This window comes from Pristis pectinata, chromosome 4 (assembly GCF_009764475.1).
Source record: "Pristis pectinata isolate sPriPec2 chromosome 4, sPriPec2.1.pri, whole genome shotgun sequence".
Classification (NCBI taxonomy): domain Eukaryota; kingdom Metazoa; phylum Chordata; class Chondrichthyes; order Rhinopristiformes; family Pristidae; genus Pristis; species Pristis pectinata.
In genome coordinates, this window is record NC_067408.1 from 104954201 (window position 1) to 104970269 (window position 16069).

General features: G+C 43.0%; 1 protein-coding gene across 1 annotated transcript in view; it reads left to right on the forward strand.

Moving 5' to 3' along the window:
- LOC127569020 (cell adhesion molecule DSCAM) overlaps positions 1-16069 on the forward strand; it is a 530455-nt gene that overhangs the window by 443250 nt on the left and 71136 nt on the right. The window contains exons 19-20 of the mRNA XM_052013277.1: positions 4234-4389; positions 9115-9248. Of these exons, the coding sequence (XP_051869237.1) occupies positions 4234-4389; positions 9115-9248 (290 nt within the window). The remainder of the gene's footprint in view (positions 1-4233; positions 4390-9114; positions 9249-16069) is intronic.

A 16069-nucleotide genomic window follows, 5' to 3' on the forward strand; every position in this document is an offset into this window, starting at 1 on the left:
AGGCTCACCTCATAGAGCCATAGTGTTAGACAGCACGGAAACAGGCCCTTCAGCCTAATGCGTCCATGTTGACCAAACTGCCTCCCTGAGCTGGTTTCACTTGCCTGTGTTTGGCCCATATCCCTCTAAACCCTTCCTAATCCATGAATCTGTCCAACTGTCTTTTAAATCTTGTAATTGTACCCGCCTCTAACACTCCCTCTGATCGCTTGTTCCATACATCCACCACCCTCTGTGTGAAAAACTTGCCCCTCAGGTCCCCCTTATATCCTTCCCCTCTCCTCTTAAACCTGTGCCCTCTAGTTTTAGATTCCTCTACTCTGGGAGAAAGACTGTGACCATTCTCCTTACCTATGATTTTACACACCTCTAAAAGCTCATGCCTTAGACTCCTTCACTCCAGGGAAAACAGTCCAGGTCAATCCAATCTCTCCTTATAACTCAGGACCTCCAGTCCCGGCAATATCTTTGTGAATCACTTAATCATATCTCCTTATAATATGACAACTAGAAATGTGCACGGTATTCCAGGTGTGGTCTCACCAACATCTAGTACACCTGTTGTACTCAATGCCCCCTCCAATGAAGGCAAGCATGCCATGAGCATTCTTCACCACCTTGTTTACCAATGTCGCCACTTTCAGGGAACTATATACCTGTACCCCTAGGTTTCTCTCTGTTCCACAATGCTCCCCAGGGCCCTGCCATTTATTGTGTAAGTCCTGCCCTGGTTTAGCTTCCCATATGTATCACTTCGCACTTGTCTGAGTTCAACTCCATCTGCAGTTTCTTTGCCCACTTTCCCCATTGACCTAGATCCTGTTGTAACCTTAGACAACCTTCTTCACTGTCCACCACACCACCAATTTTGCTGTCATCCGCAAACTTTCTAATCATGCCACCTACATTTTGATCCAAATTGTTAATAGAAATGACAGACAACAGGGATCTTAGCACCGATTTCCGTGGCACACCTCTGGTCACAGGCCTCCAATCTTGAAAAAACAACCTGTCCCTAACATCCTCTGACCTTCCACCAAGCCAATTTTGTATCCAATTGGCTAGCTTACCCTGGATCCCATGTGATCTCATCTTCTGGACCAATCTACCATGTGGGATTTTGTCAAAGGCCTTGCTAAAGTCCATGTAGACAATGTCTACTGCCCTGCCCTCGTCAATCCTCTAGGTCACCTCTTTAAAACACTCAATTAAGTTTGTGAGACACAATTTCCTGCACACAAAGCCACACTGACTATCCCTAATAATTCCTTGCCTTTCAAAATGCAGGTAGATCTTGTCTCTCAGAATCCCCTCCAGTAACTTTCCCACCACTTATGTTGGCTTAACAGTCTGTTGTTCCCTGACTTGTCCTTGCAGCCCTTCTTAAATAAAGGCATAACATTAGCCACCCTCCTGTCTTCCATTACTTCATCCGTGGCTAAAGGGGACACAAAAATCTCTGCAGGGCCACAGCAATTTCTTCCCTTGCTTCCCACAATATCCTAGGATACAGTTGGTCAGGCCCCGGAGATTCATCCACTTTTGTATACTTGAAGACCTCCTTCTCTTCCCTGAATTCCCTAGCTTCCATGAGCTTCTCCACTGTAAATACAGGCAAGATGTATTCATTTAAGACTTCACCCATCTTCCATGGCTCTGCATGTAAACGACCACACTGATCCTTAAGGGGACCTATTCTCTCCCTTGTTGCCCCTTTACTCTTGATATGCTTATAGAGTATCCTGACATTCCCCTTTACCTTATCTGCAAGGATATCTCGTCCCCTTTTTGCTTTCATGATTTCCTTCTTACGTTTACTCATACTTCTCAAGGAATTCGCTAGATCTCAGCTGCCAAAACCTGACATATGTCTCCTCCTTTTTCCTGACCAGAGGCTCCATATCCCTTGTTAATCAGTGTTCCCTAATCCTGCCAGCCTTGCCCTTCACTCTAACAGGAAGATGTTGGCCCTGAGCTCTCCCTATCTCACTTTAAGAAGCCTCCTACTTGCCAGACATCCCTTTAACTGCTAACAGCCTCTCCAAATTAATCTTTGCAAGTCCCTGTTCGATGCCATCAAAATTAGCTTTGCCCCAATTTAGGACTTTAACCTATGGACCAGTCCTATCATTTTACACAATGATCTTAAAACCTATAGAATTATGGTCACTGGTCCCAATGTACACTGATACTTCAGCCACTTGCCCAGCCTCAGTTCTCAAGAGGAGTCAGATGTTGTTCCCACTCTCGTCAGGCCATCTACATATTGCTTGACAAAACTTTCCCGGACACACTTACCAAATTCTGCCTCATCTAATCCCTCTGTCCCAGTCAGTGAACCCGTGAACACGACCTCGTTATTCCTCCTTTGCACTATTTATTTATTTATGTTATTTATAGTAATTTTTATGTCTGGCACTGTACTGCTGCAGCAAAACAACAAATTTCACGACATAGGTCACTGATAATAAACCTGATTTTGTTCTGTGATCACCAACTATTACAACCCTATTATTCCTACACCTGTCTGCCACCTCCCTACATATTTACTCCTCTAATTCCCACTGACTACTTGGGGGTCTTTAGTATCATCTTATCGAAGTAATTACTCCCTTCTTATTTCTGAGATCTACCTGTATAGCCTCACTGGACGTTCCTCCAGGAATATCCTCTCTAAGTACTGCTGTGATGTTCACCCAATGAAAAACACAATTTCCGCTCCTCTCTTACCCCAACAATCTGTCACACCTGTAGCATCTGTACCCCAGAACACTGAGCTGCCAGTCCTGCCCATCCCTCAATCTTGTCTCTGTAATAGCTATAATATCACAATCCCATGTACCTATCCATGCCCTGAGTTCATCTGTCTTACCTGTCAGGCCTCTTGCATTAAAATAAATGCTGTTTTTAGCTTATCAGACCTTCCTCGCTCCCTGCCCTGCCCCTGCCTGTCCTGCCTATTGGACTTGCTTTCTTTAACTGTTTTATTTGCCTCAACTTTCTCATCTTCCACACTACTACTTTGGGTCCCACACTCTTGCCAAACATGTAAAGCCTCCTAAATAGCTCCAGCAAATCTTCCTGCTAGGATATTGGTTCCCCTCAAGTTCAGGTGCAACCCATTCCTCTTATACAAGTCATCTCTGCCACAGAAAAGTTCCCAGTGGTCCAAGAACCTGAATCCCTCCTTCTCACTCCAGCCCCTCAGCCACATATTCATCTGCCCTCTCTGTCTATTCCTACCCTCACTAGCATGTGGCATGGGGAGAAATCCAGAGATTCCAACCCTTGAGGTCCTGCTTTTTATCCTTCTGCCTAACTCCCTATATTCAATCTGCAGGACCTCATCCCTTTTTCTCCTTATATCGTTGGTACCAATATGTACAACAACCTCTGGCTGGTCACCATTCCCCTTGAGAATGTTCTGCAACTGCTCAGATACATCGGCACCCGGAAGGCAACATGCCATCCCGGAGTTAACCAATGGAGAGATGAGATGAGCAGGAAGGGAGACCCAAGATGGGATGTGAGAACATGCCAAGATAAGATGCAGGAGTAGGACAATTGGTACCTTGAGTTCACACCACCATTCAATAGTATAATTTCTGATCCAAGTTCAGCCTCATCACCACTTTACCACTCTCTTCCAATACCCCATGACCCTCTTAGTGTTTACCAGGACCACTTAGCTCCAGATCTCACCACAGCTTTGATCTAAACATGGATAAATGAGCTGAGCTCTGGAGGTGAAGTGAGAGTGACTGCCCTTAACATCCAGGCAGCTTTCCAGTGAGTGGCGTCAAGCCACCCTGGTAAAATTGAAGTCAACAGGCATCAAACAGAATACATCTCAATGGTTGGATCAAACCTCACACAAAGAAAGATGGTTGTGATCACTCCAGAAGTTCTTCAGGGCAGTGTCCTAGGCCCAACCATCTTCAGCTGCTTCATCAATGATTTCCCTTCCATCCTTAGAGCAGAAGTGAAGGTGATCACTGGAGATTGCACAATGTTGAATTCCATTCACAGCTCCTCCGTAAATGAAGGAGCCCAGTAACATTTGTGCCACAACATTGCCAGGCAATGGCCATCTCCAACTTGTCTAAGAACCAGGGCCAGTTGAAGACCCCTCACAGATCTGCCTGGGACTGGGGGAGTGCAGTTCCATCCTTCATTGTATTAATGTTCATTGGCCATCTTCAGTACTTGTTCCTCTCGTTTGTTTCTCATCAGAGCTTGGAGAGATAAGAAACGTCACAACCACCCAGGTTACTCTGGAATTGGACGGACTTGAGAAGTACACCAACTACAGCATACAAGTGCTGGCATTCACCCGGGCAGGTGATGGAGTCAGGAGCGAGCAGATCTTTACACGTACCAAGGAGGATGGTAGGTTAATACTAACATACCTGTTGACCATAACTCATTACTTTCTCTCACTCAGCCAATGTTTAATCCAACTTGGGTTCTGTGGGCTTTAACTTTTCTGATCTATCTGCCATGAGGGAGTTTGTAAAATACCTTACAAAGTCCATGTAGATTACATCAACTTCTCCTCCTTTATCGAACCTCCATGTAATCTCCTCAAAAATTCAATTAAGTCTGTCAGGCATAACCTTTCCTTAACAAATCCACACTGCTCTTGATTAACCTGTGCCTCTCTAAATACTCATTTACACCACCATTCTGGATGTGGGTCACACTGAGTGGCTAGGGATGTAGCAGTGTTTGTGGCTAAGAAAGGGAAAGTTGAACCTTAACTGTTGAACTCACTCTAGAAAGTTGAACTCACAATTCAGCAGTCAAATCATGTGCAGCTCCAGAGAACAAGTCATCTTAAGTGTTTGTGTAGTCATTACTAGAGGACAAGGATAATTAGTCATCGATAATTGCTTTATTATTGTCACATGTACTGAGATACAGTGAAAAGCTATTGCTAGCATGCCATCCAGGCAGATCATTCCATACATTAGTACATCGGGGTAGTACTAAAGGAAAAAATGCACAATATAGTGTTACAGTTACAGAAAAAGTGCAGTGCAGGTAGACAAATAAGGTGCAAGAGCTATGGAGAGGTAGATTGAGAGATCCAGAGTTCATCTTTATCGTATGAAAGGTCCATTCAATATTCTTGTAACAGCAAGACAGAGCTGTCCTTGAGCCTGGTGGTGCATGTCCTCAAACTTTTGTATCTTCTGACCAATAGGAGAGAGGAAAAAGAGACTGACCAGGGTTGGAGGGGTCCTTGATTTAGTTGGCTGGTTTCCCAAGGCAGCGGGAAATGTAAACGGAGTCAATGGACGGAACCTGGATTTCACAGGATCTACATTCCACAAGTTATCACAAGCACTCACTTGCTTTCGCTAAGCTGCCAAAAGATAGCAGTTAGGAGTAGTCTAAGCACACCAAAATTAATTCTCTGTTGCATGCATTATATTAGGTGTGATCAATGAACTCTGCTGAAATATGATGCTATTTGACTTCAGTGAAAGACAATAACCTTTCCCTCAATGTCAGCAAAACAAAAGAGCCGGTAATTGACTTCAGGAAAGGGGGCAGTGCATATGCCCCTGTTTATATCAACAGTGCTGAGGTTGAGAGGGTTGAAAGCTTCGCGTTCTGAGGAGTGAACATCACCAGTAGACTTTCCTGGTCCAACCACATTGACGCCATGACCAAGAAAGCTCACCAGCGCCTCTATGTCCTCAGGAAGCTAAAGAAATTTGGCATGTCCCCTTTGACCCTCACCAATTTTTATCAATGCACCATAGAAAGCATCCTATCTGGATGCATCACGGCTTGGTATGGCAACTGCTCTGCCTAGGACCGCAAGAAACTGCAGGGAGTTGTGGACACAGTTCAGCACATCACGGAAACCAGCCTCCCCTCCGTGGACTCTGTCTATTATTTCTTGCTGCCTCAGTAAGGCAGCCAACATAAACAAACACCTCACCTACCCCAGACTTTCTCTCTTCTCCCCCATCCCATCAGGAAGAAGATACAAAAGCCTGAAAGCACGTACCACCAGGCTCAAGGAAAGATTCCATCCCGCTGTTATAAGACTATTGAACGGTTCCCTAGTTCAACAAGATTGGCTCTTGACCTCACAATCCACCTCGTCATGATCTTGCACCTTATTGTCTGCCTACACTGCACTTTCTTTTTAACTGTAACACTTTATTCTGCATTCTGTTATTGTTTTCCCCTGTACTACCTCAATGCAGTGTGTGATGAAATGATCTGTATGGATTGCAATGTTTTCCACTGTACCTCAGTACATGTGACAATAATAAACCAATTTACTGCATTGCACCCCAAGAAGGATGAATTTCTGCCCGATTCTCTGATTGGTTTTCCTCCGAGCTGCAGTGCCTCCACCTGACCAGGATTAGGAATGGCCACACTGTCAAGCCATCAGACCTCTGCTCTCCGTAGACAGTGTAATTCATTTCAAACAACCATGGAACTGCCAGCTTGCTGACACTTCTTCAGGGAGCTGATACACTTCTAAGAGTTATAAAAAGCTTGATCTTTCTTTCTCTTTGATTTTTCTTTGATTTGTATTAAAAAAAAACTCTTGACTGCTTTGAATTACAGCATGGCTGACGCAGTGAAAGTCTAAAGAGAGAATCTTCATTTAAACCTGCGTCTGTATTTCCATTCAGCAGAGAGGAAGAAGCTTTTATTAAAAAAAAACAAAATCAGCTGAAACTCAAAACGAAGGTGATAAATAAGTTATAAAACAAGCACAGGCCTCATCATCAAGCTATGCTAGGAATCGATTGCGAATTAATGAGAGGGACTGACATTCACTGTCTGAATCAGCATGCAGACCGCTGAAACCTCCTGGGATGTTCCCTGTGGCAGATGGGGCCAGGATTGATCGCCAGTGTATTTCTTCATAGGATTGTTTAATCAATTTCTTCCACCAGGTTTGGAAGGGCTGAGATAAATAATTTTCATACCATTGTTTGTCAAATCGTGGCTGAGTTGCATTTGGCTTCCGTTGTCATTCGAAAGACTACAAGAAGCGTTTCCAGACATTACAGATCAGTGGAGATGCTGCAAGGTGTTGAGGTGCAGCGAGCTAAATGGGCTCTCCAGTGGTTAGTGGGCACATACAGATTCATGGGGAGTGGTGGTTCATTTCCCAGTTTGTGCAGTCAGTTCGGTTCGACCAGGATAGCAGAGTGGTGTTAAAAATATTCTCCATGTTTGTGCTAAAGGTTGGGTGGGAGGAAGAATATCAGACAGGTTTCCTGCCCATCGTCACCAGTGGGAGACTTGTGTTACAAAGGTCAAGTGAAGGCATTGGATGAGCACTGACTGCGACTCAGATTTGATGGCTTGGCAAGCTTTCCCTTCCCTCCTGGACCCACCTACCTGCAGTTCCTCACCCATATGCACTTCTGGAAGTCCTCCAGGTTTGACCTGTAGTTACGGGGCTCCAGAGACTTTTGGACAAACTCTGAATCATCTATGAAACTGTGGTTGTCTTCCCAACCTGTGTCCATCCACGGGAACTCAGCCTGTGGCCCACCCATGAGCACACAACCTCAGGGCCTACCCATTGGAAGTTCACCTTGGGCCTATCCATGTGGAACCGACCCTTGGGCCTATCCATAGGAAATGGGACTGAGCACTACGCATTGCAGGTTCCAGTTGGTGCATGAGCTTCTGACGTTGGGCAGGGTAAGGAGAATGCCTGTAGTATGAAATACCTCAGTGCTGGCTCACTTAAAAAGATCCTGCGTAGACCTATTTGAATTTATGCTATCATGAACCTCAACCCATCCATGCACCTTATCTTCCAACCAGACATATTACAGTCCTCGGACACAGCACTGACTTCAACAGTTGCAGAAAAATCACCCATTCTGACCTTATATCTCATATTCCCTGCAGTCAGTCTTTTTTCTCTTCTTCTTCTTATTCCAGATTTTTTTTGTCAGTCTCCTAGTTACAGCTTCCACAGAAATGTGTTTGGTTGTCTGCTAGCTTTCACCACCCTCTTTTGGCCCTTTCATTTTTATTGTCTCCACTCCTCCCCTTTATCTGCAATTTAATCCTTTTTTCTCATTTTGATTTTTTCCTAATCTGATAAAAGGTCATTGACCTGAAACGTTAACACTGCTTCACTCTCCACAGGTGCTGCCTGACCTTTGAGTATCTCCAGCATTTTCTGTTTTCTTCCACTTTTCCTATCATAGATAGACTTCTGCAAGCATTTTAACATTTGGATGTACATATAGTTTTACCACACCAGTCACCAAAGATCTATCCCTCCTCTTGTTCCTGATCCATATGCTCCTTCTTTATAACATCTAGTGCAGAAATGGTGTCAGTGTAGCGGTTAGCGTAACGCTATTACAGTGGCAGCGACCCGGGTTCAATTCCGGCCACTGTCTGTAAGGAGTTTGTACGTTCTCCCCGTGTCTGTGTGGGTTTCCTCCGGGTGCTCCGGTTTCCTCCCACATTCCAAAAGACGTACAGGTTAGGAGTTGTTGGTACTGGAAGCGTGGCGACACTTGCGGGCTGCCCCCAGAACATTTTACGCAAAGATGCATTTCACTGTGTGTTTCGATGTACATGTGACTAATAAAGAAATCGTATCTTATATCACTTGACACTATGAGCTTTACTTATCCAGTGTTCCTCTGGGCCCTTCAGAGGCCTCCGCCTTTTCAAATTTCTTGTTCAATATAGCCTTGAAGATTAGGAAGGACCCTGATAAGGTAAACACAGAGAAGATGTGAGGAAGACCAAGATTAGGGGTCACTAATGAATCCAGTCACCAGAGAGTGTTAAGAAGGTGGAATTCACAACCACCATGAGTAATAGAACTGAATAACCACAATGTCTTTCAGAGAAGGAAAGATATCACTTGTGTGCTTACATGTATTTATGCGTATGACAATAGACTTTGATAACCAATTGGTAGGGGAGGTGTCAGATTGGGTGGTGGAGGGGGAAGAGAAGGCAGCGCAGATGGAGTTGGACAGAAAACATTGGGAGAAGGCCCATGTGGAGCACAAACTCTTCACGGATCTGTGGGGCTGAAGAGCCTCAGTCTGTACTTTGAACTCATGTAATGATTTCCCTTTTCCGATTTAGTTCCAGGTCCTCCTGGTGGAGTGAAGGCAGCAGCGGCTTCCGCCACAAGTGTGGTAGTTTCATGGCTCCCTCCACTGAAGATGAATGGCATCATTTGGAAGTACACTATATTCTGCTCCCACCCATACCCAACAGTAAGGAATAACTACCTGTGAATGCAGATGCTGTGCCATGCACTAAGTTTGTTCAAATAATTTTGTGGAGTGGTCATTGATTTGATAATGCAAAAGGCCTCTGTGTCTGTGTCTGTCAGTGAGCGCTGGATTGAAATAATCCTGAATTGGCCCTTCAAACCTGTTCTCCCACCTTAAGGTGGATACCAACAGCCTCATCTGCTCTCCTGAGCATCCCCCAACAATAAACATCAGCTCTAGCAAAACTCTGCCACTCATTTTCGTTCATCCAGCATCCTTGTTGGGCAGCATTGGCTCCATGTCCAGAATTACCTTACATTTAAATGCCTCCACGTCCCACCCTTCCCTATCCCTGTATCTCCTCCAGCTTACACCCTCTAAGGTTACTGCCTACCTCCATATCTGCCATATTGTATAGATAAGATCTCCTTCACCCTACCATTGCTGCCTTCAGCTGCCAAGGTCCAAACATCTGGAACTTGCTGCCTAAATGTCTCCACCTCTCTGCCTCTGTTTCCTCCTTTAGAATTGTTCTCCAGATCTACTTCCTCTCATCACTTTCGGTATCCCCTTCTAAGGGGCCACGTCATACTATCACAAGCCCATCACCCACAGTCGATGCTTGTGGGCTCACCCCATTACCTGGTCCAGATGCAGAGATCCTATCTTGTTGGCCCTGAATTCCATCAGTAAGGCCTAAATGGCCACAGGCACCCCAATGAACCCTTGTTGCAAAACTCCCGACAGCTTTGACCGCTGACAAAGCCACATGCACAGCTTTGCTGATTGTCAAAACGTTCAAGAATTTTTAAACATTGAATCTCTCTGATATCCAAAAGTATTTAAACACTATTAATAATGAAACAAAGGATTTTAAAACTTCAGGATTATTAAAAAAATTAGAAAATAAAATCAAATAAAGACACACAAAAATACTTCTAAATAATTAAAATATTAAAAAATGATTAAATAAGAGGAATTTACCTCTTCATTTTTCTCTTCAGTATGACAATCCCTATTGAAGTCAATGGGTTTAAAAGGTCATGATCAGGTCTAACCTGAAGCAGAATGTGAAAGTTGGTTTCTCAGAGTAAATGATGAAGAATCTCATCAATATTGAGTCTGCCGCAGGCCTGAGTGGGAAGTCCAGTAGAAAAATGGATTGAAATATACTGTGCCATCTATTGCTGGGACTTTAGTGTTTGACCATGCATCTTTGGAAGTCCCAGACTTGTGGTATTTAAATAAGTAATTGGTGGTCAATGTTCCAGCAAGATGTGGGTCAAATATTTCCTAACGTGATCATAATCAAATCTTGTCTGTTTGCCTGTGAAGCACCTTGGCATGGTTTAATATCTCTTAGTAAGCCTTTGGTATGAACTATAACATGGCTGCGATTAGAAACTCAATCTGTGAAATATAAATTATTCACTGTGTGATTAAATAACTTGATAAAATATTAAGTTTAGTTAATTTGGCTTTCTCTTTAAAAGAAAATTAAAATGTAAGGAAACTGAGTTGGTTTGGCCAGGGGAGAAGAGCAAGTTAAATGGGAATAAAGATTAATTCCTGCAGCTGAAAGAGATGAGGTGTTGCCTCAGATTTAGAGGTTGGCTGTATTTTGAAATCCAGATCTTAGGAATTTATAGGAGTTGGATATTTGAAATAAAACCAGAAGATGCTGAAAGTACTCAGCAGGAAAGATATTTATCATTTAGGTTGGAGGTGACTGCTTTTGCCACTTTATTGTGCCATATGTGACTGAACATGGGCAGCTAGTGATGAACTTGAATGTGGTTTCATGAATCCCAAACAATCAGATGTTCTCTGACTTGGCATTTCACTGTGATTCCCAGCTGGTTTGCATTGATCCAGCCCTGACTGCATGCATTAAGCATGGAAAGTAAGCAAGTGAATTTATTGACAACTAATCTCATTAGCACAGACTTCGGAATTGCTCAGTTTGACAGGTTATCTGCTCTTTACTTGCTTCAAATATATTCAAATTGAAGTCATTGTCTTGCAGTTCCAACATTAGGTTTAGTATTTGCTACATGATGTCTTCTGACCATGACCTCTCCAAAAAAGCAACAAAATGCCCCAGAAATGATGATCTTATCTCATTTAATACTGTGTATTGTACAGTTGTTTCTAAAATGATTCTAGATCATTACATAGGGCAGTTCCATGGGGAAGACTGTGATTAAGGACTCTTCAGGATGTAATCATTTGAAATATTATTGCAAATTCAATTTTAATGCATTGCAACAGTATAATTTAGAATCCTGTCCTAGAAAAGACAAGAACTGACATTGAGTTAAGGGCGAGTCAGTACTTCAGTATTTTGTTAAATCTGCTCTTGAAGATACCATTAGTTTGGTAGCAACTGCATTTATGAAATATACCGTGCCCGACAAATTCATGCTCTATAGTTAAATTTGGAAAACTACAGGTTTACAATCATAAATAAAAACGTAAGTAAAGAGATTTAGAGCCGCAGAGTCATACAGCAAGAAAACAGGCCCTTTGGCGCAACCGGTCCATGCCAACCAAAATGCTCATCTAAGCTAGTCCCATTGCTCGCTTTTGGCCCATATCCCTCTAAACCTTTCCTATCCACGTACCTGTCCAAGTGCCTTTTAAATGTTGTTTACATGTTGTACCTGCCTCAACCACCTCCTCTGGCAGCTCATTCCATACATGGACCACCCTCTGGACGTAAAAATTGCCCCTCAGGTTCCTATTAAATCTCTCCCCTCTCACCCTAAACCTATGCCCCCTAGTTCTTGATTCCCTGACCCTGGAAAAAAGACCGAGTGCATTCACCCTATCTATGTCTCTTCATGATTTTATACACCTCCATAAGCTCACCTCTCATTCTCCTACGCTCCAAGGAATAAAGTCCTGAACTGCTCAACCTTTCTCTATAACTCAGTCCCTCGAGTCCTGGCAACATAGATTTATAGGATTACAATATTTATTATGTTTATAAAATAGATTTGAAATGAAATACTGGCATCCAATCGACATCAGGCAATGAGTTTCCTATGAGAATACAAAAAATAATGAGTAGGAAAAGTCAGCTGTCCTATTAATCTTGTGCCCAGCTCTCACTTATTTGCAGCTATTAATGATAGCTTGCTCCAGCTATGTAATTCATTATAGATAAATATCATGCTTGTAACACCATGACCATACATTTATTTTACCTCTTCTTAAATAAATAATTCTTCTAATATTTTTGATCATTTAAGAAAGCTGAATGTTGCAATGGGAAGATGTTGTCCAAGAAGGACATTCCTCACCTGAAACAATTGCTTTAATCATCTCACTTCTGTTTCATGGTTCTGTCTCTACAAGTTATTCAAGCAGGAAAGTAAGCAGATAACAAACTCAGCTTGTCCCGTTGTGTCCTGTGTTGACTTGTTTTGAGCACAATGAATGATCAATAGCCAGGGAGCCAAAATCAGTAAGAGTAAGGAGCTGTCTGCAAATAACCACCACAGTGCACATGGGTGCAAGAGGTTGGAGGCAGCACTGTGCATATTAGAGGTATTGGTATTGGTATTGGTTTATTATTGTCACTTGTACCGAGGTACAGTGAAAAACTTGTTCTGCATACTGTTTGTACAGATCAATTCATTACAAAGTGCATTGAGGTAGTACAGAGTGCATTGAGGTAGTACAGGGTAAAAACAATAACAGAGTACAGAGTAAAGTGTCGCAGCTACAGGGAAGTGCATTGCAGGTAGACAATAAGGTGCAAGGTCAAACAAGGTAGATTGTGAGGTCAAGAGTCCATCTCATCGTATAAGGGAACTGGTCAATAGTCTTATCACAGTGGGATAGAAGCTGTCCTTGAGCCTGGTGGTATGTGCCCTCAGGCTCCTGTATCTTCTGCCTAATGGGAGAGGAGAGAAGAGAGAATGACTTGGGTGGGTGTGGTCTTTGATTATGCTGGCTGCTTCACCAAGGCAGCAAGAGGTATAGACAGAGTCCATGGAGGGGAGGCTGCTTTGTCTACAATTCGCAGCTGATTCTGGGTCAATTGTAAATTTTGAATCTGAGAGCAATAGAATTCTGGTACCAAGAAGTTTTAAGAGATATGGAACAATGGTAGGTGGGGATAGATTACTACGCCATTGTTTAGTGGAACAGGCTCAGGAAACTAAATGGCCTGCCACTATTCTTCTTGATGGCTGTCTATCAAACGGGCTCCTTTTTGGAGTTTCTTGAGTGTCAGTGGAGTTGCACTCAAGCAAGTGGAGATCATCCCATCGTACACCTGACTTGTGCCTTGTAGATGACAGAAAGGCTTTGAGACATCCATAGATGAGTCATTCACTGCAGCATATCCAGCCTCTGTCTTGTTCTTGTAACCACAGGTCTTTTGCATTTAATCCAGTTAAATTTCTGGTGATAGAGGGAAGGTTCTTGATGAAGTAACTGAAAATGGTCTTGTCTGGGACAGTAAGGTGCAGAATTCCTGTAACAATGTCCTGGGGCTGGCATAGTTGACATCATACAATTACAACCAGCTCCCTTTGTGCTGGGGTGTGACATGATTATAATAAGATGATTGTAGCAAGGGAAGTTAGCAGTACTGTTTTCTCATAGGGAGTTATTAGGACATGGAATTCCTTATGCTAAGCTGAAAGATATCAACAAGAGTAACGAGATGGATTTAAGGAGAGAGATAAAGGATAAAAAGGGGGACTAAAGTAACTTGCTCTACCATGGATGTGATGGACTGAATCAGTCCATCACAACCTTCTAGGCCTTTTCTCTGTAGAGAGCCTCTCACTTTACTATTTGCTATTGTCTAATTGTTACCAATGCACAGTTTCATAGAGAGGACAATCTATTATCCTTCTTACCCCTTGTACGTTGTCACCAAAACAATTTGGTTCACATTAGTCCAATAATGCTACGTAACTACTTGTCATGCATAAATATTTGTCAATTCTCTGACATTCCTCTTTCAGCAGCGATAGACAGCAAGCAGAGAGTCTGACATACTTACTGTGCAACAGTGCCTAGTTTTACACTAGTTGGACAGCAGAGGGTGCCGGATCCTGTCTAAACAGACATCCTGTCTCGATATAGATAACTGTCTAATCATTCCCCTCCTTCTGCTGTGGCCTTGAGCAATCCTTGGCCCAAGTCCCAATGAAATACATGCCGTCTCTCTTTCACAAGTTCAGTACCAGAGTCCGAAAGGTCTTTTATCTTTGCAAAGGTGTGATTGTAAGGAAGGTGTAGGGAAAGCTAAATCTATCGAGAAGATGCTCGGTTTTGTCATAATCGACATCCTGTTTCATCGGGGAAACAATTACAAAGCCTCCCAATAACCCCCTCGATCCAGGTATTGGCACCTGCTAAATTACATCATCTTTTGAGTGAGGGACCTCATGGACCTGCATCCCTTGCACCACGGCAGGCTTCGACAACTGCTGGACTGTTCACTGCCTGTTCTTTGTTCTGTCATCTCCATCCACTTGGTATTCGACTGGTGTCAGGAACAGAAATGCTGCAGCGGGAAAATCAATGCTGGAGGATTCAAGGACACACAGAGAAAGCTTTGCTCAGTCAGTGCCCCACAACCTGATGATCTCCAATCTCCTGGAACCACTGTTCCGGCACTGCCCTGACGTAATTAGTGTGTATGAGCAGACTCTTGGTTTCTCTACCAGAGAGCATGAGGACTACTTTGAAGTACCAGAATCAGGTTTATTATCACTATGTCATGAAATTTGTCGCTTTGCGGCAACCGTACAGTGCAAAGACATAAAATTAATATAAGTTACAAAATAAATAGATAGATAGATAGATAGATAGATGGATAGATGGATGGATGGATGGATAGATAGATAGATAGATAGATAGATAGATAGATAGATAGATAGATAGATAGATAGATAGATAGATAGATGGATAGATAGATGGATAGATGGATGGATGGATGGATGGATGGATAGATAGATAGATAGATAGATAGATAGATAGATAGATAGATAGATAGATAGATAGATAGATAGATAGATAGATAGATGGATGGATGGATGGATGGATGGATGGATGGATGGATAGATAGATGGATAGATGGATAGATGGATAGATGGATGGATGGATGGATAGATGGATGGATGGATGGATGGATGGATAGATAGATAGATAGATAGATAGATGGATGGATGGATGGATGGATGGATGGATGGATGGATAGATAGATAGATAGATAGATAGATAGATAGATAGATAGATAGATAGATAGATAGATAGATAGATAGATACTGCCAACAAAAAAAAGGGAATAATGAAGTAATGTTCATGGGTTCATGGCCCATTCAGAAATCTGATGGTGGAGAGTAAGAAGCTGTTCTTATATCATTCAGTGTGGGTCTTCAGGCTCCTGTACCTCCTCCCCGATAGTAGTGACGAGAAGAGGCCATGTCCCGGATGGTGAGGGTCCTTAGTGATGGATGCTGCCTTCTTGAGGCACCGCCTCTTGATGTCCTCGATGGTGGGGAGATGGTGGGGTGGCCTGGTGTTTAAAATGAACTAATTCATTTTGTGGATGAAAATTTCTCGCAGAGGGTAGTGAACTTCTAGAATTCTCTGCCCTGGCTGATGGTGGAAGATGGATCATTAGAAGTATTCAAACTGGAGGTGGATAAATATTTGATAGATCGAGCAATAGAGGGGTTTGGAAAATGGCACAAAAGAGGAGTTGAGGCCAGCACTGATGATATTAAATGGCCTGATGGCCTACTCCCACTCCTGTATTCTTGTATGTCAAGAAGAGAGAGGGACTCAGTGCC